The sequence below is a fragment of the Trachypithecus francoisi genome, unplaced genomic scaffold (assembly GCF_009764315.1).
Source record: "Trachypithecus francoisi isolate TF-2019V2 unplaced genomic scaffold, Tfra_2.0 Lachesis_group12, whole genome shotgun sequence".
In the NCBI taxonomy this organism is placed as follows: Eukaryota; Metazoa; Chordata; class Mammalia; order Primates; family Cercopithecidae; genus Trachypithecus; species Trachypithecus francoisi.
Window position 1 is genome coordinate 36,003,034 of NW_022681457.1, and position 25,596 is coordinate 36,028,629.

Here is a 25,596-nt window from a genome sequence, read left to right on the forward strand (position 1 = left end):
GAAGAAAAAAAAAAAACGCAAAAAAAAAAAAAAATCTCACTTTTCTGCATATTTAACTAAATTCTCCAGTTAATGAAGACTTTTAAACACTTTAATAGTAGATTTTCACTTAAGAAACTGGAGAAAATTTTTACTCATAAATTAGAGCAATCATTAAGATAGCTTGTTTATATGCACATTTCCTTTTAGTAATGAAATATTTCATAGTCTCTTTCTAAATGAACATATTTTCAATAAAATCTTTATAGGATCCTAGCTGAAGATGGTAATTTGTAATTTATGCTTCAATTCTTATAGCAGACAGTAGTATTTCCTGGAAAACATTCCCTGATCCCTCCCAAGTGTGGGTTAGGTATTGCTGCATTGTACTCTCTTAGCACACGTACTTATTATACTGTGTATGCTACTGTATATTATTACTTAGCTAAACCTTTATATTTTCCTCTATATTAGGGGTCATAATCTCACATATTTTTAAGGATGAATAAGTAAATGAAAGTGTTGGATAATACAGCAGACAATGATAAATGGGAACTTAAACTCAAGACTGAATATTTTTGAGATATGAGTGAGTGGCAAAGACTGTGGTAACGTAGAAAACATATGCCTCATGTAAAGGGAATGGTCACTCTTCAGCTTCAGTTAATCATTGTCATGTAAAAATGTAGACTCATTATTTCCCTAAATTTCAGAGAATCATAAATGATGTGAAGTTTCCTAATATTTAAATGTTGGCCATTAATGCAGATTTTTAGTTATAAATACTCTACAGGCTAAGCCATATATATTTCCATTCCTCTTGTAGCCTGTTTGTAATCTCTGATAGTAATTATGAGCATCATCAAGGCAGAGATCACATCCAAGTTGCTTATCATCTTATTCTGAGTGCTTAGGACAACCCTTTATGTACACACATTAATAAATCGATGTTTTATAAGTGAAGAATGAAGTTATAGTTCTATGGTAACTGGGGAGAAGAAAAGTATTTCAAGGGAGGTAGAATCAGGTTGACAATGGGCAAAATAGTGTCCTATTTGGGTCACTAGAATAGGAAATTGTCAGATATCTCTTTAAGGGATATTTTAGTAAATTCTGGGGAGAAGAGGATATAAAACTGGGGTTGAAAATAAATCGAGTTAGGGAAATAGAGGCTATAAACATTAATTGCTCTTCCAAAAAGTATAAGATTGGGCAATATTTGAGGAATGGCCAGATCAGGAAGGTTACTGAAACAGCATTATCCTTTTTAAACTCTTTCTCCTTGTATAAACATAAAAGTTCAGAGTTTGTTTAAATATTATTTTTAAACTTTAAAACATATATTACGTTATAGCTAAAAACAAATTTTAAAAATTAGAATATTCATTATGCCTTTTCAAGTAGCATGTATTTACTTCCCCCACCCCACTGCAATAGCTAGAGATTCTTATTATCCTCTTCGTGTTAAATCATCACTATATTATTAAATGAGAGATGATTTAAGGATGTTCAAGGGCCAATTGGAAGCATGCTGCAGGGAGAAAGGCATTATGGAAAATGAGAAAATAGAAGAAGGAGGGTTGGCAGAGGTGAGGGTAAAAAATTGGTCTAAAGCAAGAGTACAGATACTCAATCTAAGAGTGTGTTACTTCTCTCTTTTTCTTTTTTTTTCCAAAATTTCAAGCAAAGTCAAGTATTTCCACCACACTGAAACTCTTAAAAACTGATATCTTTTGTGAAAATAAATCCAAAATTATTTCAACAAGAGACGTATAGGTATGAGCCTTTGTGAGTGAGCAGTTATTTTCATACTGATTAATGGATACTTTCACTGGGGATGTCTATGATGCATGAGGCAGCTCTAGTCATTAAATTTTAATGCCTGGAACTAAGTACATTTCATACTGAAGCCCTGAATAGTTCCTTGTCCTAAAGGAAAACTTAATAATATTCTTCAACGCCTCCAAAATTGCTTTTTTAAAAAACATTTTTCCTTAAAAAACACATAAACTTTAACAATTGCTATGCCGATGAAGAAAAAAATATACTTAGAGAAACATATTTTAAAAACATTTATTTATATGTCCCTATTTTATATCCAGAAACTTAGTGTTCTTTCCAAACCAGGTTCAGCTCCTTCTTGGAGTTTGTTATGACACTTCAGAGAATATTAAAGGTGAATAAGATATTACAGAAAAGAATTTAGTCCAACTCTGTAACCCTACAGGTAAAGAAATGTAAGTATTTTATGACTAAACATTTCTTGGGGCAGAGTGGGCTGAGTCATAAGGTGAATATTCTCATAGAGGTAGGCCAATCTTGGGGCTGATACATTTAATATGAATATAAGCTTACACCTGTAAGTATCTTGAGTTTATAAGCATTTGCACATACATTATGTCATTTGATCTTTATTACAAACTTGTAAGATAAATAAGGTAAGTATTATATTTCTTTTTATACAAATGAGGAATATAAAGTCAGGGCTTATACACGAACGACAAATTATTAGTAGTTGAAGGATAATGGGGGGAGGGGGAAATAACATATTGTATTAAGAAAAGCATAATATTAAAAATCAGAAGACCTGATTTCAAATCCCAGTTCAGCCTCAATTTAAAGTTACATTAAAGAAACACATTTTATGCTATGGAATGTTAACTGGGTTCTGTAAAAGTGGTCTCTGAAAAGAATATGGGAGTACAAGAGATTTATTTGAAGGTGACACCTGTGAAAGTAAAAGGAAGGAAACAGAATTGGTTATGGGGTGCTGTCAGATCCCAATACAGATCTGCTAAAATCTCTGCCAGCCCATTGAGGAGCTCCAGAGGAAAAATTGCCTATGAAAGGAGTGCCACATGGGGTAAAAATGTTGAGTCCCTTCTTTTACCACCACCTTACTCAGTCATTGACTGGGAGTAAGGGCCACCCTGAGAAGAGACTGAACACAGCTCTAACGCTGCAGTGGATCTTGAAATAACAGAAAGCTGCCAGCGAACCACCATCCTGCCACACTCTTCATAAAGAGAGGTCTCAGTGGCATATCTATTTCTGCCACACGTGAGGAAATGCTCATGATTCTACAATATATGAAAAAAGGAAATTACCTATATGGGGAATTAGATCAATAGTGTACATAATAACAATTATTATGTGTCAAGCATTGTACTAAACACATCACAACACTATCTGATTTAATCCTCACAACAATGCTATGAGAATGATACAATTGTATCTTCATTTTACAGACAAAAACTTGACAGCTCAAAAGGTTAAGAAACATGTCACAAATGTAGGAAGTGCCCATCAATATGGAAACACGAGTTTGCTTTGCTGGGGTAGCTTTTGCTCCATCTAGTTGCACAAACATACATACATAGGACAAACAATGGAAGGGAAAGGTACACACATAAATAATAGTGATTATGTGGTAGTACTGTGGGTTATTGAGTTATTTATTCATTTTCTTTGTTTTTTACATTTTCTTCTCAGAGGTATTCTGGTTGTCTGTTGAAGCATAACAAACTATCCCAAACTTGGTCCTCTAACGAAACTATTTTCTTATTCTCATGGATTCTTAGTTCAAAAATTCGGACAGGATGCTGTGTGGATGGCTTGATTCTGTTCCACAATGTTTAGAGCCTCACCTGAGAAAATGTGAATGAATGGGTTTATTCATCAGCTGGTAGACTGGAATTCTCTGGAGGCTTAACACACTGACTGGGATAACTGGAAGGCTGAACTTAGCTAGAACAGTTGATTGGAGAGCCTTCATGAGCGATGTACCTTCTCCATGTGGACTGCATTTTTCTTATACCATGGCTGACACAGGTTAGTCAGATTTGTTACATGGTAGATCAGGGTTTGCAAAGTGTGTTTTTCAGCAAACAGGAAGGAAGCTATGTGGTCTTCTATGCCCTAGCCTTAGAAAAGAAACACTCTGCTCCACGCTATTGGTCACAATCCACCCAGGTTCAAGGGCAAGGGACACTGAAAGCAAATATCTGTGGGTTGAGTATAGATGAATGCTCATAAAACCACCAGAAAGTATATTTTGTTCATAATCAGAAGAAAGTACATTTTTATACATCAGTTTATTTTCTATATTGAAATAAAGTTGAAATTTTTTTTTTATTAATAAATACATTTTAAAAATGAATGTGATACGGTAGTAGAGGATTTGAGCTCTGTGATACAGTGGTCACTTATCTTGATTTTATCCATAGCAGTAATCACAGAGCTAACAACAAAGCAGGATATTAAGTAAGCGTTGTTTTAGAGTTTTATGGGTAGTACAGAGTTGCATTTACTACCATTACAACATGTTTTTATCCATTTACATACATTTTGGGAGATCTATTCTCCCTCAAATTCTATTTCTCAAGGATATAGCTGGGGTGCTTTTTTGTCTAAGCCTCATTCTTCCGCACATGGATTTTCTTCTGTTTAAAAATAATAAATATGATACACACAAATACTCAAAGAGCTTATCTATCTCACACTTATAGGATGCTTCTGTGTGTCACATTGAATAATAATGCTTTAGATTTAGCTAGAGAGTACATAAAGGAAACTTGCCAGTTCCCACAAGACTCTTCTCTAAGCAAGTCTTAATAGACATTCTTTTAAAAACATTGCCATTAGATGTTTGTTATATATGGTAAACTGCAAGCAATAAATGAGATCAAACTTAGAGTATTCGAAATGTGCCCAATATTTCCATTTTACAGGAAATTTTTTTCCAGGAGGTGTACCATATTGCTGACTCTTAAAATTATTCCATTAGGACAAAATATTCCTATAGAGTAAGAGGCTTATCAGTTAAATACAACAAAAGTATGTCCTCTCAAGTTTTTTTCCTTGAGACTGGATCAGGAAAACCACTATGGAAATTCAGAAGTGAAGTACTGACTTTGGAGTCCAACAGATCTGGGTTTGCATCTACCTTTAACACTTACAAACTAAGGTTCAGTTAGCACTTTAAATTCTTTGAGCCTGAGTGACACCGGCTATAAAATAGGGTTAATAATTATTTTCTCTCATAAGTAAATTGTGAAGCTTAAGTGAGAGGATATATATAGAACACTTTTCATGGAACTTGACTCATAGTAAGCAATTTATATGCAGCAATTACTGATTTATGTTTATTATCTTTAGCATAGCTGCATAAGATAAAAGTTTTATTTTGGTAGTATTCAGTTAAAAAGTATTTAGACCAATTAGAGGTCAATCATGAGAAATCCAACCAAGGTATGAAAGGATAAATTATTACTCTTAACTTTTGACCTTACCATTTGCCCTTCTGAAGGAATTCTAATATACTTTAAAAAAATTCCACAAATATTGACTGAATAAGGAGAAAATACAAAGATACTTGAGGAAAGGATAAATGTGTGTTTACTAAAACTGCCTAACAGATAAATGTTTCACATGCTCTGTGATTTATATAACATTTATTTTAATTGAGCCTAGTACAGCACTTGGCATAAAATAGACATTCATTAATAAATATTTGTTGAATAAAACAGTATCCCTCTTTCTACTGATTTATACAAGTTATTTATGTATTAAATATGTAAACCATTTGTCAGTTTTATATGTTGTGAATATTTCTCCAACTCATCACTTGCCTTATTGTGTTTTTAACACTTTAATTTGCTCAAATCTATCATATTTTCTCTCTATTTTAAAATATAACTTTATGCTTAAAAAGATCTTCCCTACTACTCTGCATTTAAATTTACGACCATCTGCAGGGAAAATGTTTTAAGGCAGTGTTTTTCCTATTTATCTCAAGACTACTCGTGCCTTTATCCTTCACTAAGGTTATTGGTAAAGTGAGAGTTAACTCCTGTGAACTGTTTTCTCTGGAGGAGGAATTCTCAGTTTCTGGCAGCCTATCCACGGCTAAACTAGTAGACTTCTCTCATTTCCAGTACTGGTACAGCCTTTTACCATGTTTTACTCCTTTGTTTGTTTCAGTGCCTAACTCATGAAGCAGAGGGAGTGGAGTTAGAAGGAAGAGGTAAAGGGAAAGGGGAAAGAGAAGCTAAGTGATGAAATCAAATCAATATTTTATTTGGAAGGTACCATTCATTGAGATTATACTGAGCCGCAGACTCCCATGTCCAATCATAACGAATTGTATTGAGTATTGTGGTGCCAGGTACCTTTTAATTGCTTCACAAGTATTATCAGAACAATTTTAAGGTGGATATAATTACTCTTTTCTTTTTATATAATCAAGAAAATTTGCAAAGAGGGGCGACAGAACTGCTCCAGTTCACATAGTCATTGTCAGAGCTGAAATTCTAATTAGGGAGGCTAATTCTATGACCTGCATCTTAACCCTGCATTATATGCAGCTCAAATTTAACATGTGAAAATGAAACATTTTACTTCTGCCTCAAAATCTGCTTCTTCCTGGTTCTTCCCTATCTCTCTCTCATTGTATTTCCCTATTACTTATTGCACTTGGAAAAAAATCCAAATACCCCATACCATGGCCTAGAAGGTTCTGCAAGATTATACATCTTTGACCTCATCTTGAAAACTTCTTTTCATTTGTTTAACCATTCACTCAACATTGGTCTTGTTGCTGGTCTTCAAACACAACAAACTTATATCTGTCTTAAACTTTTGCACTGTTTTTCATATTTTAATGCTTATCCTTGAAATTGTGACTTTCTGCCATTTACCATTTATCTAAAAGGTCACCTCTGCAGTGAAGCTTTCCCTGATTAACCAGTTTAAAATAGCCATCTAATCATTTGTCTGTTTTTATCTCATAGCAGTTGATACTTTAAGCTACTGTATAGCAGTTTCTTATTTGTTTACTTTTTGTCTCTTCATTCACATAAATATAGTAAAATATAAGCTCTGTGAGAGCAGGGATTTCACTATCTTTACTCACTGCAGTGTCACCACTGCTCAGAAAAGAGTTTGATATGCTCAATAAATACTCGTTTGGCATATAAAGGATGTATTGAAGAGAGAAATACATGATCAAAACTGGATGTAGGAAAATGTATCTAATAGTATGGAGGATGGACTGCAGTGAGAAAAAGTATTAGTCGAGGAGACTAGTTAGGAAGCTGCATGATATGGAGGATGATGCTAGAAATAAGGAGAAGAAATGTGAGAAGTATAAGTCAGTTAAAACCAGTAGAATTCCGAAACTGAGCTGAAGGGACTCTAGGTCCCTTGGAATAAAAAAGTGCCATTCATATAAGTAAGGAATGTTAGATGACAAGTCAGCCTGGGAAAATTATAAATGATAATTACAAGAACAATTTTGAATTTTGCATTTGAGATGCCATTAATAGGCAAAATATATGGGACTCAGACTTAGCAGAGAAGTCAGGACCAAAGCTGCATTTATCAAATTGTGTAAGAATTACCAAAGTGGGATTTAGGAATGGGAAAGGAGCTTACAGCTAAATTTCCAAATCATACACTTTTAGAAGACAGTCAGAAACAAACAATAGGCAACAAAAAGGAATCAAAGAATGTATAGTTTTAGGAAAGCAAAGGAGACAAGAATTTTGAGAAGAGAGAGATGATCTAATCATGGAGAGAATGACTGCAAAGACACTGGTTTTGATAAATAGTTTACCTTTAGAAATTGAGGAAGTGATTTCAGGAGACTGGTGAGGTCCTTAATGCCTCAGGTGGAAGAAATAGTCATGGTGACTTCTCCTGGTAATACAATGCAAAGAGAAGCGGGAAATAATCTGCCTTAGTGAAGAGTAGTGTGAGAAAAGCAAGATTCAATGTAGAATAAGTATGATGAACTCATTTGAGATTTATGTGGAACTTGGGTATACCTACCTAAAGATTACTAAAGAAATTAGATCGGAACTGTCAACAGATTCAATATCTTTTTTCAGAAGGTTGGAATATGAAGGCAAGAATAGAGATAAAATTAGCTTAGCTTCAGTGGAAAAAAAACCTTTTTTTTTTTTTTATAATGGAGAAAACATAAGTTTATAGTTCAAGCATATAGAGCCAGTGCAAGAAGAAAGGTTGAAGATGCAATATTTATTTCACTTTCTTGAGAAAGCAAGTAGAAAAGGGAGAAGATTTGGAAACTATAACATTAATTTTACTATTTGTAGCTCTTTACCAAAGTTTTTTCATTTTTTAGGACTTCTTGTAGGCCTTTATGTAGGTGTGACAGCATTAAAAAATCAAACTTTGTCTTTTAATGGTAAAGTGTTCTTAACAAACAGTATTTGATATTATATGTATGTAAGTCATAAATGCACTGGCCTGTCTTATGACTTTACCTTATTGCTACTTGGTGTGTTGATAGACCAAACATTATCGAAGTTGTGGCTTAAATTCCTACTTTGAGGCTTAAACATGGAAATCTTTGTATTATAAAGATTATATACAAAACAAAATTACAATATTGAATTACAAAATAAAAAGTCAATGAATGTTAATTGCTATTAATATTATAAATATTATTTCATGTATTTCCAAAGGCAGAAATACAATACAAATAATATTATAAAAAAGTAAGAATAATTATTGCACAAATTTTTCACATTTAGAGGCTCAAATAATGGTTCTAACATATTCACTGGTAAAACGAGTCAAGTTAAGAAAGATACTATGAATTAATTGTTCATAGATTTAATGATATTATGTATTAGATAAGAAGAAATTACTGAACTATCATGAAACAGCCGTCCTTTGTAGGGACATGGATGCAGCTGGAAACCATCATTCTTAGCAAACTATCACAAGAACAGAAAACCAAACACCGCATGTTCTCACTCATAGGTGGGAACTGAACAATGAGATCACTTGGACTCGGGAAGGGGAACATCACACACTGGGGCCTATCATGGGGAGGGGGGAGGAGGGAGAGATTGCATTGGGGAGTTATACATGATATAAACGTCATGCACATGTACCCTAGAACTTAAAGTATAATAAAAAATAAAAAATAAATAAATAAATAAATAAAAGAAACAGCCTACTGGGCTGCATGCACTTTGTTCAGTACTTGGTTCATGCTCTCTTCTTAGATGGCATATTTCATCCTCATCTCTAAAAGAAAATAAATAAACCTTTAAACTGTTTCTGTAAATTCCTGACCTCACTGGGAGTTAATTCTAGTTGCTGGAAAAGCATATTCATTGGAGTAACCTACATGTAAAACTGAGTCTGTGGTTGTAAGAGTCTCACCAGAGGTAATGTTCTTTCTGTCTTTCTTATTCAAGTGGTAGAGGATTGATTAGAACTGAACACCTCTGTCATTTGGTCCTACATTTCCACCATCTGAGAACTATTCTCTGGTATCTAAGGTGCTCTTATACTAGAAATCACACTTAAGTTTCCTTTAAGCACCCGAACTGGCTGATAGGCAGAAAATCAATACATCTAGTTGCACAGCTTTTGAACTTGTTATTAGCAGAAAAGTAACACTAAAGATATGTTTCCTTACAGGATAATGCAGAATTGATCACTTCTCTGCTTCACAGTGGAGCTGATATACAGCAGGTTGGATATGGTGGCCTCACTGCCCTCCATATTGCTACAATAGCTGGCCACCCAGAGGTAAATCACGCCTTTAGCACCTGTGAAAACAAAGATTATTTACTTTTTGGGTTCTTGTTCTTAACTGTTTTCAAATACTGTCTTTGAGACTCTACAGGTTGGTTTATTTTTTAGCTATTGAACACATTCATTTCTTACTGGGATAAAATTTTGCTGTATAAGTGAGCTTTGGCTAGTCAATTCAGTCAATTTTCTTACAGTGTATTTGATCATCAGTTAACATAACAATAACATAGCTAGATATACAGAGGCTTTATAGCAGCTCAGTTTCCACAATGTGCTATGTTAACCTTGGGAAAGTTACTGAATCTCATGACCTCCCTCTTTTCTTCACTTATAAAATAGGAATATTAGTAAGCCTATTATAGTGATTAAATTAGATAATTTATGTAAATCACTTTATCGTTTGCTTAATGTAGAGTAAGGACAAAATGAAAAATCATTCACTCATTTATCTACTTATGTATTACTTGAATGAATATTTATTCATCACCTATTATGCACCAGATACTGTTCTAGGTGCTGGGATGACAGTAGCAAGAAAGTCAGGCAAAATTTTCATTTTGTAGACTTTAGCTGTAAAGAATAAAATAGACAGGCCGGGCGCGGTGGCTCAAGCCTATAATCCCAGCACTTTGGGAGGCCGAGACGGGCGGATCACGAGGTCAGGAGATCGAGACCATCCTGGCTAACACAGTGAAACCCCGTCTCTACTAAAAATACAAAAACTAGCCGGGCAAGGTGGCAGGCGCCTGTAGTCCCAGCTACTCGGGAGGCTGGGGCAGGAGAATGGTGTAAACCCGGGAGGTGGAGCTTGCAGTCAGCTGAGATCCGGCCACTGCACTCCAGTCCGGGCGACAGAGCGAGACTCCGCCTCAAAAAAAAAAAAAAAAAAAAGAATAAAATAGACAATAAAGACAAGAAAATATTATATAATTTTAATTAGCAGTAAGTACTATAAAAATAATAAAGTGAGGTAAAATGAAAAAAACGAGAAAAGGGGGCAGTATTTAAAATAAGCTATACAGTAAAGGCCTCTGAAAGGAGGTGATATAGGAAAATAGATTTAAATGTAATGAGAATGTCAACCATGTAAAAGGAGAGAAAACAATTTCAAGCTTAAGGAATGGCACTTGCAAGGACCCTGAGGCCTAAAAAAGCTGGGTGAGATTGAGGGACATAATTGAGCCAGAGTTTTAGAGTGGAGTGAGCTGGAGGAAGAATGATGAAGACAAGGTCTGGTGAACGGTTTCAAGCCAAATCACACAGTGTTTTAAAGGTCACAGGAAGGACTCTGGATCTTGTCTTAAATTTAAAGTATTAATTTTATATATCCTATTATGGGAAGAACTTCCATTTGCATGATTTGGCTAACTTCACAAATCCTCATGGAATAGTTTTTATTGCCGCTGCCATTTGATAGATATAAAACTAAGGCTCTTATATAATAATTGTCTTGACAAATGACAAAGCTATTGAGGAAAAGAACCATGTTTGGAACCCTGATCATTTTGCTCAAAATCCCATGATTGTCACACTTTATCAATTGTGGAAACACCAATAGCTCAACAATGTAAAACATGAGAAGTCTCACGTCATCATTATTAAATAGTTATGTTTCTCCCTTTTAGTGATGTTGCAAATTCAATTATACCTTCTTCACTAATACACACACATATACGCACACAAACTGTGAACAAATAGAGCTGCATATAAAATTATACATGAAGCCTATAAAATAGATGTGATCCATCTTTCTTAACAGTGTCATTTCAAAGGGCTCTTACATACAATAAATATTAAAATATCTCATTGAGAGCAAAATAGTTTCCTTCATGTTGACATTTCCACTCCTTTCCATATCACCTTATTTCCTGGAAAATAAATCCTTTTGGTGAGATTCATTGTAAATATAAGTGAGTTTGTGTTACTTGTGAGGAAAGGGGAAATTCCATTAGATTCACTAAAATATAAATGTTTTCCAAAAAAAGAAAGAAAGAACTGAGGCCAGTGATAAAGTAAATGAGTAGTAAACATTAAGAAATCTGGGGGAAATAATTTATGAGTTAGACACTAAGTTCTAGCAAAACATGATCAACCTCTTAATGCAGGAAAATGACAGATTATGTCTTCAAAACAAAATCCTTTTTTTCCTAATATGTTGATTACATTTGTGAATGATAGCATTACAAAGGCTTCTAAAGCAAAGAGGTTAAGAGCTTAGTTTCTTCATCTTCTATTCAAATAGCTCTGTTTTCTTTCTTTCTAAATCATAATATGGAAGAAGGTATTACATTGATTTTACCAGACTTAGGGCAAACTTCACCAAAGTGTTCCAAATAGATCTCTACTCTTGCCTTGCAATTCTTCATGGGTTTTCTGACTTCCCTCATTAGCTGATATTTGATGACTTTTACAGTCAACAGCTAACATGGCAAAAAGCCAGTATAGATACATTAGCTTTTATTCTCTTCTTCTTTGGGGGGCTAATTAAATTACTGATCAAATAATAAAGAAAAAGGTACCCAAAAATATCTAAAATAATTATATTCAAAATGAATGTATTTGTTGGATTATTCTTTGAAAACTATTAGCATTGACTCTTGACCAATGTGGGAGTTAGGAGCACTGATCCCCTGTACAGTTGAAAATCTATATATACATTTTGACCACCCTAAAACTTAACTATTTATAGCCTACTGCTGATTAGAAGCCTTATTGATAATATAAACAGTCTGTTATCACATATTTTTAATGTTACATGTATCATATACTATATTCTTAAAGTAAGCTAGTGAAAAGAAAATGTTGTAAAGATGATCATAGGAATAGAAAATATATTTACTATTTATTAAGTGGAAGTGGATAATCATAAAGGTCTTCATCGCCATTGCCTTCACATTGAATAGGCTAAGGAGGAGGAGGAAGAGGAGGGGTTGGTTTTGCTGTCCCTGGCGAAGCAGAAATGAAAGAAAATCCATGCATATGTGAACTCGCACAGTTCAAACCTGTGTTGTTCAAGGGTCAATTATAATTGTAGTAAATACTCACTATCAATATATCTTTACCCATATGTATTAATTCATTTAACATTTTTGAGCCCCTATTTTGTCTATAAATGGTTAGAATATAGGAATATAGGAATGATACAACAAAATAAGACATAGATCTTCCCCCTAAATATTTTGTAATGTAACTGGGCACACAAAATAAATATGCAGAAAAAACATATAAGCAATTCAAAAGTAAAAAAGTAATATACTTATAAGTAAGGAGTAGGAAGGATGAGAGTAGGTTTGATAATTAGGAATACAGGTATTCCTCAACTTATGATGGGATTATATCTGAGTAAATCTATCACAAGTGGCAAATATCATAATGGAAAGTGCATTTAACACACTTGCCCTACTGAACATCATAACTTAGCCTAGCTACATTAACCGTGCTCAGAACTCTTACACTAGTCTACGGTTGGGCAAAATCATCTAACAGAATACCTCTTTTATAAGAAAATGCTGAATATCTTATGTAATTTATTGAATACTGTATTAAAAATGAAAAGCAGAATGGTCGTATGGGTACTCAAAGTATAGTTTTCACTGATATGTATCACTTTCACGCCATTGTAAAGTCAAAAAATTGTAAGCTGAATCCTCATAAGTTAGGGGTTATCTATAATTAGAAACAATAATATAGAGAAAATCTCAGAGAACACAAAATTAGAAGAGTTAAGAGTTTAGTGAGGATAGAGATTGTATAAGTCCATTTTCACACTGCTAATAAGACATACCTGAGACTGGGCAATTTTCAAAAGAACAAGGTTTAACTGGACTTACAATTCCACATGGCTGGGGAAGCCTCACAATCATGGCAGAAGGCAAGGAGAAGCAAGTCACATCTTACATGGATGGCATCAGGCAAAGAAAGAATAAATGAGACGCAAAAATGGAAACCCCTGATCAAACCATCAGATCTCCTGAGACTTATTCACTACCACGAGAACAATATTGGGGGAACCACCCCTATGGTTCGATTATGTCCCACTTTGTCCCTCCCACAACACATGGGGATTATGGGAGTACAATTCAAGATGATATTTGGGTGGGAACACAGAGCCAAACCATATCAGAGATTAATGTGGACTCAAAGAGTTAGGGAAGGAGTTATGAGAGGGGATTTAAAACTGAACTAATCTTTAAAGAATGATGAGAACTAAACAGCAAAAATAAGAGGGATCTGGCCCAAAAACAGGAAGGAAAGAATGAGCTAAGCACATTTAAGGGACAGTGAGTAAAATGATAACATGAAACAAAGTGTGAAGAGTCCCTGTAGGTAAAATCAGGTGTTAAGAATGGACCAGACTAAAGAAACTTGGAGAGTAGAAGTCTAAGGAGTTTAATTCAATGAGAGAAGCAATTACTGTGGTATAATATATAACACATAAGAGTAGGTGGTGTGGCAGATTAAGAGATTAGTAGAACACAGAATTTCTCACTCTTTAAAGAAAGTTAAAAGGACCAATGTGATTTTTTTTTTCCCCATAGGAAATAGGGAGCTATTGAGAAAATATTTCGGCAAGAGAATAATTGGAGATTTGATAAGTAATGTGTTTAAAAGGATTTCTTTGACTACATCATTTAGCATGAATTCTAGTGCGATTACATGATGATTAAACAAACAAAGATAAAAGCTTAGGTAACGGATTCAATTTGGAGGAAAAATCAATTAGCTCCACACATGTTGATTTTCTGATGACATCCAAATTTTCAAGTGGAAATGTTCATTAATCATTTAGAAACACACAAATGACATTTAATGGACACATTTGGGCTTAACATAAATTTTTAGAGATTATATATAGAGATAATATTTAAAACCATAACAACAGCTTAAAGTTGTATATTGGGCATAATGGATGGTCCAAAGACTGAGCCTAAGAGAATCTCCACAGAGACTTAAGGAATTATTGAATAGCCACTGAAGGAAACAAAGAATTGCTCAGTGATGTGAAAAGGACTAGAATTATTTTAATATTACAATTAGGAGAGTTTCAAGAGTTAAAGGATCCTGGGTATCAAAAAGGTTAGTGTAGAAAGGTAGAGCACATTGGGATAAAATATACATCGAGTATTTCCTTACTATACTAAAAATTTAGGTGCTTATTCCACTCCTATTTTTTATTATCATGGTTAGCAGGAATAGCAACGGATCAGTGGGTGTTCCGTTTCATTAATAGTCACTATCTTTTATTGCCCACTTTTCTCTGTGAAACAATAGCTGATGCTAAGGCTGACAGGACTCTTTGTCTCCACATATCAAATTCAGACCTTCCATTAGTGTCTCAAGTGTGTTTGTCCTCCCATAATTGTGAATTCTATTAAACAATCTTACAATAAAATTTACATTGACTAGGCAGCTGTCTTCTTCAATAATAGAAGAGAACATGTGCTGCAGATTCCTAGACATGCTGACTACAATTTGGGACTCAGATTTAAATTTACTGTGCTTTGAAGAGTAGGCAAATATTAGTTGTTCCAGGTTTCAATACTTCTCTTTCACTGATACATCCATCTATCAATACATTTGCATATGCTGCTTTGTACAAGGCCTAAGATCCTGTCAGCAATCAATAAACATGCATTAAATCCTCTTCCCTTTAGGGTTGGAGAATGTGAGTCATATGCTTTCTCAGGCATGGAAAAGGAAAAATATTAGCTAACATTTGGTGGTACTTTATTATTCACATATATTTGTCATTTGGTGGTTTTGTGAGATAACTACTGTCAGACTCAGTTTATTAGTGAGGAAACTGAGGACTGGAAAAGTTGAATGACATCTACATGGGCATTCAGATGATAGATAAATAAGCTGGATGGGACTCCAACCTGGTGATCTACCTGCACGTCTGTAGTCTTATAAATAAAAGAGCAATTACTCCCCCAGAGACTCTTCTGTTTATTGCTATAACACAGCTTATACCCACAAGACACAAAAAAAAGTATTCAGAAAGTGAAAAAACAAATGGAGTATGTCACTATCTAAAGCCCAGGCATTACTACGTATATGATTAAGCAACATTAAATGATTCAAAACTAATTTTATAACACATTCACTATATGGGCATAACCTATGGAAGTACAATGTAGGTATATGAGAACACAACACACTCACATCACAAGTGTAAAACACTTTATACTTAGTCAACTAACTCTTTAAAAAGTTGTTTCTCTGGTGTTTCGTGCTGTAGTTTCTGCAGTTGCCAGAAGTCAAATCAGTTTTCTACAGCCGTTGACAATTGTTTGAGCTGTTTGAGCAGTGAACAGAAAGGCATGCAGTAAACAAGTAAAACCAATGTATAATATATAGCGGTTGTGGAGTGGTTTTCTTTTTACAGAAAAGTGTACTTTCATATACACCTTGTGAGGTGAGAGCATTATTCATAGTTGAACTTATTCTATCCTACCATATCCCATTTTCAAATTGTAAACATTTATCCAATCACTGCTTCAGAAATGCTTCCCAGTTATTTTGGAATTTATTTCTGATTTCAAGGAAATGCACTCAGTATTGTTTCAATTCATTCTTTACTAAATCATCTAAATGTTTCAGTAGAGAATTTTGTTTACCAAGAAGCCGTGGACTCTGTGTAAGTTATTTTTTAATAATGGCTTTAGTTTTCTCTCCAAAGGCACAAATGACAAAATGCTTAGAATTATAAAATGTGGTTTCTCTCTCTCTTTCTCTTATTATTATTATTATATTTTTTTTAGAGAGAAGGTAGTCATGAGGTTTTTACCTAAACAGTAGCAGGCCTGTCCCAATCTTGTGAATAGGCAATAGTCCCTTGTGAACTCCATTTGGAATCAGAACAAATAGTGAAACAAAGTAATAGTTAATGCTTTGAATAGATAACTTTGTACTGACCATATTAATTGACTTAATCCTCAGTTGAGATTTTCTCCTTATTTTCCTCAGATGAGAAAATCAAAGTAAAAATAAGTAATTTGTCAAGGTGACAGAGCCAAAAATTTGTAGAACAGGCCTTCTCATGCCACCTAGCTTCAGAGCCGGCTCTCACTCACTGTGCTACACTGCTTCTCTCCTGATCCAAACAGTAACCTCTCAGCTCACCTGACCAGAATTTAAGCTCTGGACATGATACATGGAAGCTTAGAATGTGTGAGGAAAACATGCCATATCTGCAGATCTGAACCATCTCAAAGACCAAGCACATTAAGATATTCTGGTGCCTTTTTGTATGGTCCCCATTCTTTTGGGCTCTATTATTTTTCTCTAAAATTTCTGCATTACATTTTTAATAGCTTTGTTGAGATAAAATTCACATACTATATAATTCATCCATTTAAAATGTACATTTCAATGGTTTTTAGTATAGTTGCAGAGTTGTATAATCATCATCACAATCTAATTTTAGAATATTTTTGTCACCCAAAAAGGAAACTTTATACCCATTAAGTAGTCAGTCCCACCCACCCCTCACTGCCAAGACAACCATTAATCTACTTGCCATCTCTACAGATTGCCTATTCCAGACATTTTATATAAATGGAATTATTTAACATGTGGTCTTTTTGTGACTGTCTTCTTTTACTTTGTGTAAAGTTTTCAAGGTTCATTCATGTTCAATAAGATTGATTTCTATCAAAATTATGTTATAATTATATATGACTGATATATAATTACATATCAACTGATAGTATAAATGCAATTCTCTTTCTACTATCTGTCTATTTTCATTATAAATCAATGCTGGAAGGAAATCTTCAACGAAAACTTCAAGTCCCCATACTGCACTTCTAGTCACAAGAATGTGCCTAAATTATCAGGCTAGGAACACCCCCATGAGAGAAAGTGGCCAAGTGGGGCCTCTTCCTGAATTGGCAGGCCACCTCTTACCTGGGTACTGGACAAGGCCCCTACTCCAGATGATTAATCCTCCTTCCCCCCACAGGCTCACTCTTTGCATTCTTAAGCAGTTACGACTCTGTAAAAATGCAGAAGTTTCTAATGCTTTAGTTGCAGTTAGCTTTTTGTAATTAAAATTTTAGTAATCAGTTCATAGGCTAAAGCTTTCCTAATCAAAGTCTGATTTATTGATCAGCAATATAGTATGACCAGTGAACTTGTTAGAAAATAGAATCTCAAGCCTACCTCAGACCTGCCTATAATTAGTATTTTAAGAAGATTCCAGGTGATTCATATGCATATTCAAATTTAAGACACCCTCACCTAAAGATTATTAGAAGAAATTAGATTTAAAAGAGATATCTGGGCTGGGTGTGGTGGCTCACGCCTGTAATCCCAGCACTTTAGGAGGCCGAGGCGGGCAGATCACGAGGTCAGGAGATTGAGACCATCCTGGCTACCATGGTGAAACCCTGTCTCTACTGAAAATACAGAAAATTAGCCAGGCCTGATGGCAGGCGCCTGTAGTCCCACCTACTCGGGAGCCTGAGGCAGGAGAATGGTGTGAACCCGGGAAGCAGAGCTTGCAGTGAGCCAAAATCATGCCACTGCACTCCAGTTTGGATGACAGAGCAAGACTCTGTCTCAAAAAAAAGAGGAAAAAAAAGAGGCACTGGAAAGGGTGGGAAAGACAATCTTGCATTGCCCAAACTCTTCCCCCCTTCCTCACTGGCGGCACGGCATGGCACAGAGAAAGAATCCATGTGTCTGGGAGAGAGAGAGAGAGCAAAGTGATCGTCGGACTTTGCATTGAAATTCAATGCTGGCCTATCATAGTGGAAAACAATACAGGGCAGAATTCTGCCAGCCCCCATGGAGGAAGCATTTAGACCAGTCTCAGCCAGAAGGTAAGCCTCCACTGCAGCAGTAGGAACCTGACTTCTAGCTAGCTCTACCATTGGTTGACTATAGTCCTGGGATCCTGAAAAAATTTGAAAGGCCACAAGGACTACAGTACTTGGGCAAGTACTGATGCCCTTCTGGGCTTGCAGCCAGTGGACTTGGGGTGCACATGACCCAGTAAGACCCCAGCGGTGGTGACCAAGGGAGTACTTGCATCACCCATCTCCCAACTCCATGCAATGCAACTTGGGGAGAGACTTCTTTTGCTTGGGAAAGGGAGAAGGAAGAGTATAGAGGACTTTGTCTTGCAACTTTGGTAACCAGCTCAGCTAGGGTAAAATAAAGCAACTAGCAGATTCTGGAAGCCCTCTCCTGATTCCAGGCCCTGGCTACTCAACAGCGTTTCTAGACCCACCCTGGGACAGAAGGGAACCCAGTGCGCTGAAGGGAAGGACCCAGGCCTGGCAGGATTCACCACTTGCTGATTAAAGAGCCCTCAGGCCTTGAATAAACAAGAGTGGTAGCCAAGAAATAGTCACCACAGACTTTGGGCAAGACCCAGTACTATGCCGGCTTCAGGTGTGACCCAATGCATTCTCAGCTATAGGAAAGTAATTTATACTCCCTCGGCCTCAATTTTCTAGTTTTAGAAAGTGAATTATACTATCGCCCACCATAATAGTTGTGTGCGTGTGTGTGTGTGTGTATGTGTTAAATGACAATATATGTCAAATGCTTAGACACTACCTAGCACATAAACTTTAGGAAGGTTAGCAATCATTTTTATTTGTTCTGTTTTGTTTCTGATTTTACTGTTATATATTTCTAAAGAAAAAATGTGGTATCCTAGGTAGAATAAAACATTAATGTACAGTTTAACTTAGGGAAATTTAATATCCCCATTATATTGAGTCTTCTATTTCAGAACAAATTCTTTCCATTTATTTGTTTCTTTTTCAATGTTTCAGCAGAATCTTCTTCTCATAGATTTGTTAAAATTTGTTCCTAAGTATTTTATCTTTTCATTGCAATGTGAATGACATTTTCTAATTTGTTGTAGTGTGTGTATCCTATATACACACTATATAAAACATATTAAAAATCAAGAAACATTGGTTCTTGATTTTTAAGTTTAAACCATTAAACTTACTGATTTGTTTTATTGTCACATTTTTTAGATGAGTCTTTTGGAACTTCCTGGTTTACAATTAAATTTCAATATATGGTGATAATTTTGCTTCCCTTCCGATAATTAAACATCTTGTTTCTCTCTTTCCTAATTGCAATGGTTGATATTTTCAGAACAATTATCATTTTTCAATTGAATTAGCATCGTACTCTTGGAATGAAACACAATTGGTCATGGTACATTATTCCCTTAGCTTGTTGCTAAATTGTTTTGCTAATATTCATAAGTGAGGTTGGTCTATGGTTTTTTTCTTTTTTTTTTGTATTATGGCATTAGTTTACAAGGCTGCCATCACAAAATATCACAGACTGAGTGGCTTAAACAACAGAAATGTATTTTCTCACGGTTCAGGACAACAGAAGTTCAATATCAAGGTATTGGTGAATTTGATTTCCTCTGAGGCCTCTCTCCATGGTTTGCAGATGCATTCACTGTATGTTAACGTGGTCATATCTCTGTGTGTGCACATGTCTGGCATCTTGGTCTCTGTGTTCTAATCTACTCTTTTTATAAGGTCACCTGTCATATTAATTAAGGTCCACCCTAATGACCTTATTTTAACTTAATTACTTCTTCAAAGGCTCTATCTCTAAATAGTCACATCCTGAGGTATTATGGGGTTAGGGCTACAACACATGAATTTGAGGGGACACAATTCCCCATAACAATTATCCTTGTCAGATTTTGAAATAAATGTCATAATGAATCTGTAAAAATAATTTGGAATATTTTCTCTGCCTCTTTCTGTCTCTCTCTTTCTCTGAATCTGTTACGTAGCCTGATGTCATTGTCATTTCACACAATACAGCAATATTACCTTGTCTCTGATAAGTCTCCCAAAATTTCACAGGCAGAGAAACAAATTCTGTTTCTGTAGGAGTCCACCAATATGCACACCTTGGACTACCATAATTTGGATATGGAAAACATGGCAAGGGCCAAATATGCCAGCCAATGCACATCATTACAAATTATTGTTTAAATATCTCTCTAGTGAATGTCATTCATGATTGATAGGTATTATAATCACCATTCATTGTCATTAACTTTATAGGTTTCTGTACTTGATTTTTGTAGTCATATGCAGTTCCACAATGCCAAAACTTGACATACCTTCATTTCAAACAGTTAAGTTTCTGAAACTAAACCTTTATTTTACACATAGTCTTAAATATCTAAGACTCGATTTAAGAATACTGCATATTCTGTGGCATTCAAAAATGGTTTTCTCAGGACTTGAAACCATAAACTCTATACCCCATTACTGAGTGTGCCCTGTGTTACAGAATACTCTTTATTAAAGGCAAAAAAGCAGTCTACTATTCTGCAGGATTTTGGTCTGGAGATAAACACAAGATCATAGATCATGTATTATTATCAGTTATTTTAAGGTCTCAGAGCAATTCTCTAAGCATGTATCAATTGTAAGGAGTAATATAAAAGGATACTAGCTCGTCAATTTATTTTTGTCACTCAGGTCTTTGCCATAGACTCTGTTGGCTTTATTAAACATTAAGTATTGCTTTCAGGGTGAGGTAGAAGAGCATAAGCAAGAAAAGCTTTATAGGCTAATAAAAATGTAAATGAGATGTTCATCAGCTTGCTGCCCTGGAAAATGATGGAAGAAACATTACCTGAAAAATTAGATTCAACGATTATTGCTAATCAAATCAACCTGAAATGAGAAATCCCTTTGTAACCATTTGTGTTAATTTGCATCCTTATGCCAATCTTTCTATGCACTGAATTTGCTTCCAACATCCTAGGTCCTCCATACATAGATAGATAGATAGATAGATAGATAGATAGATAGATAGAGATATATAGATATATATAGATAGATATAGATAATGTATATACACAATTATATATATAGAAATATATACATATATGTATGTGTATAATTCATGTTATTAACATGTGTTAGCTAAACAGAAATATTTCTGTTACATATTTGCAGCAGTTGATAAGAAACACCTATATATTTTAATAACATCTGCACTTAACCTTCTTTTTGCATGCCATACTCACTACCAGGAATTTGAAGACTGAGTTGTAAATGAAAACTTCTATAGCGTGTTAAAGTCACATCCTCAGAGTTTGGAAGCCTCTGAGCTCACTATGTCTCAGGAGGACAGGAAATTCTTCTTCTTCCCCTTAATTAGGAATACATTGTAATATTAATATTTTTTACCTGACCTTTGAATACAGTAGTAAAATAACAAGTGGGGACTACTTACTTTTTCTCGGGGATGATTCATCTTGGGATGGTGTTTAGACAGTGGCCTTTGAGTATTAGATATTCTATAAACATTGTGTGAGTTGTTCTTGATGACTCCCTTTGGTAGATCTCCAAAAACCCTTTAGAAACTTGCTGAGGGTTGTGTGGAGGGAGAGCTAAAGCCCCCATAACTGACTCTCAGCAACTGTCCTCTCTCACAGAATGTCTCTTTTGTGGTGACCCTTAAAGGCACTTGGCGCATCTGCTAGTTATCAGTTGTTAGTCAATACATTAGGTTGGTACAAAAATAAATGTGGTTTTTGCAATTATTCTTAATATAAAAAAAACTGCAATTACTTTTGCACCAACCTAATAGTTATTGTAAAGGATAGAACTTTTAAGCAAGGCACACAAAACCTTCTAAAGTCACTCTGAGAAGCAATTCAGAGTAGCTTCTAACTGCATCTTTCATTTTGCTGCCATTTTACTTTTTTCTCTGCCCTAAAGCAAATCTCAGGTTACTAACTAACCCATTTATGCCAGAAGTTGCACATTTTTGTGTGTGAAAAATCAGACCTTGGTGATGACCTTGAGCAGTAGGATATAAATAACTCCCACAAGCTTAGCATTCCAGTAATGGAACACTAGGCATAAATGGGCTAACTCCCTTAACTCTGGGCTGAGTTTCTCATAATTACTGCAGATCTCCACATCTGGGCAGATCTTGCCAATAGTTGAAGATCTTTTTTCTCATAATTTGTCCTGAAAAGATATATATTGAGCTATTCAGGAGATTTGAGAAAAGTTCCAAGTTTAATAGGATAAAGGGCAGTGGATACACATTTTTTTTTTTTGTCCAGAAATATAAAGATTATTCCTAGTTAGCGGCCAGTATGTTCCTTCACTCTTCTCTGAATTCATTCTGTCATTCTGCTCCTGGACTTCCTACAATAGTACCTTGACTTATAAAGCCCGTGTCCAGATCTTTTACAGTCCACTTCATTCAAAACGCTCCTGAAAATTCAAGGGGCTCACTAACACATGGCTTTGGTAGAGGCATTCTCCTGAACAAAAACCTTTCTGACCTCAAAGTACACCTAGCAAAGGATTGAGTGGTGATAATCTAGCTCTCCTACCTCTTCAGCCATGGGTCTTTATGCTCTTTATCTTGCAAAACATGCTGTAAATTAAATTAACTGCTACCCATTTGTAGGCCCTGTGCTTCTACAACATTATAGTCTCTTTATGGTTTGCCTTTTCTACCCATCCCCAAAGCCCAGATGAAATGCCACTTCATAAAACTGTATGATCCATCTATCTTGAAGGTTTTCTATGCTCTAAACAACCACAACGTTTTATTTGTACCTTTCTAATAACATGTAACACCACCTGTTTCATGAGCGTGGTTTTATTTGATTATTTTATTATACTCTTTTTTGAACACAGAAACTGCACACTAGAAATCATCATATTTCTCACAGGTTCTGATATTGTGATTTTTGCATATAGGAGATTTTTAATAAATTTCTGTCAAATGACTAAACTAATAATTATTCGAGTGTTTTAGAAATTATACAGAATGAGGAAAATTATTTCTCCTCTCCATAAAAGCAGAAGAGATTATAATAATACATTTCATGAAGAAAGTAGCTTACAAAATTACAAGCAATTTTCATGAATAGCTTCAAACAAATTCGTCTTAAAACCTATAAAAAGTATCACAGCCTTAAAAACAATGATAACAAATAAGTGATGTCAGCAGTATGGCAGAATAGGTGTTTCCATTGCTTGTCATCTCACAGAAATATCAATTTGAGGAACTATCCACACACAAAAATATCTTCACAAGAGCTAAGAAATTCAGATGAGAGATTATGGCATCTGAATGGAGCAGAGAAATCAGCAAAGACACATTGAAGAGGGCAAGAAGAATAGCTTTATGTTATGCGTGTCACCTTTCCCTAAAGCCTGTGCAGTTCAGTACAAATAGAGATACCCTCCATGTAAAGGAAGAGAATAAAGTGAGTCCCTAACTTCATTGCAGGCCCCAGCACTATGCCTACCCCAGTGGATCCCAGAAGCAGGCCAGTCCTCATGGCCCCAGACCTCACTATGGCCCCCATGGCACCAGCATCCAGGCCCATGGCACTGCCAAACAAGCCCCTGTAGCCTGTGGCCTCAGGCCTCAGGCTCACTCTAATCTCAGACAAGCCCTCACAGCCCCAGGCTCCAGTCCTGTTCTGGGCCCACCCCAGTGCCAGGAAGGCCCCCATCAGTCAAGCTACAGGCCAGCCCTAGTAGACCTAGGTTCTAAGTCCTCCTACATGAACTCAGGTACTAGGCTCACCCATATGGACCCAATGTCCAGGACCTCCCCAGTAGACCCAGGCTCTAGACATGCCCCTATAAAATAAGACATTAGACTGACCCATGTGGACTTAGGCACTAGGCCCAGGAACCCCCTGACCTAGGCAGCATGCCAGCTTGCCTGAGGACTCCAGTGGCAAGCCCACTGCAAACCCCAATGGACAACCTAGTCAGAATCTCTGGACAAGCTGTCTGGTGAAGGGCTTTCCATGTCAGTCTGTAAAGACTGGAAGAGGTCTACTTCAAACGCGCAGATACAAATAGAAGGCCACAAGGATCACAAATAATTAGGGAAACATGACACCACCCAGGAAGCAAAGCACCAGGAACTGGCCCTAAGGAAATGAATATTTCTGAACTGCCTGACAAAGAATTAAAAATAATCACCTTAAAGAAGCTCAATGTGCTGCAAGAGAACACAGATATCAGAAGTTCAACAAAGAGGTAGAAACCATAAAAAGAAATCAATTAGAAACTCAGAAGCTAAAGAACACAATGATTGAACTAAAAAATTTCACAGAGAACTTCAACAAAATGTGATCAAGCAGAAGAGAGAATCAGTGAGAAAAAAAAAAAAGAACTAAGGAAAAACAGGTCATTTGAAATTACTCAGAGAACAAAAAGGAGAAAAAGAATGACAAAAGTGGAAAAGCCTACAAGACTTTTGGTACACCACCAAGTAAACTAGTGTATGCATTATTGAGGTCCAAGAAGAAACAGAGAAAGAGAAAGGTAAAGAAAGCTTATTGAAAGATATAATGACAGAAAACTTTTCAAGTTTGGAGAGGGAAATGAATATCCTGATCCATGAAGCCCAAAGAACCCCAAAGATACAGAGGTATTCACTGAGACACATCATAATTAAATTCTCAAAAGTCAAAGACAGAGAAAGAATTTTGAAAGCACCAAGAGAAAAGTGACTCATCACGTATAAAGAAACCTTAATAGGGATATAAGAATATTTATTCAACAAAGGTGGCAGAAACACACAACAGGGACAGGACATTCTCTTCAATAAATGATATTGAGAAAACTGGATATTGTTATCTCACATCATATACAAAAATCAACTCAAAATTGATTAAAGACTTAAATGTTAAGGGCTGAAACTTTAGAACTACTAGAGAAAACAGAGAAAAGCCTTTTTGAAATTTGTTTGGGCAGTGATTTCTTGGCTATGACCTCAAAAACACAAGAAACAAAGTAAAAAGAGATTAATAGGATTGCATCAAACTACAAAGCATTGGCATAGCAAAAGAAACAATCAACAGAATAAAGAGACAACTTATGAAATGGAAGGAAATATTTGCAAACCATACATATGATAAGGGATTAATACTCAAAATATATAAGGAACTCAACTCAGCAACTCAGTAAAAAGACAAATATCCCAATCTAAAAACATGCAAAAAACCTGAAAAGACATTTCTCTAAAATAGGA

The 25,596-nt window shown here is 35.5% G+C and overlaps 1 protein-coding gene across 9 annotated transcripts in view; it reads left to right on the top strand.

Annotated features, from left to right (window-relative positions):
• Positions 1–25,596, top strand: part of TNNI3K (TNNI3 interacting kinase) — a 309,994-nt gene that overhangs the window by 23,526 nt on the left and 260,872 nt on the right. For 8 of the 9 annotated variants that reach the window (XM_033225301.1, XM_033225303.1, XM_033225302.1 and 5 more), the window contains exon 5: positions 9,439–9,549. The exons of the other annotated variant lie outside the window; for it this stretch is intronic. In XM_033225301.1, coding sequence (XP_033081192.1) covers positions 9,439–9,549 — 111 coding nt within the window. The remainder of the gene's footprint in view (positions 1–9,438; positions 9,550–25,596) is intronic. 9 annotated transcript variants of the gene reach the window in all.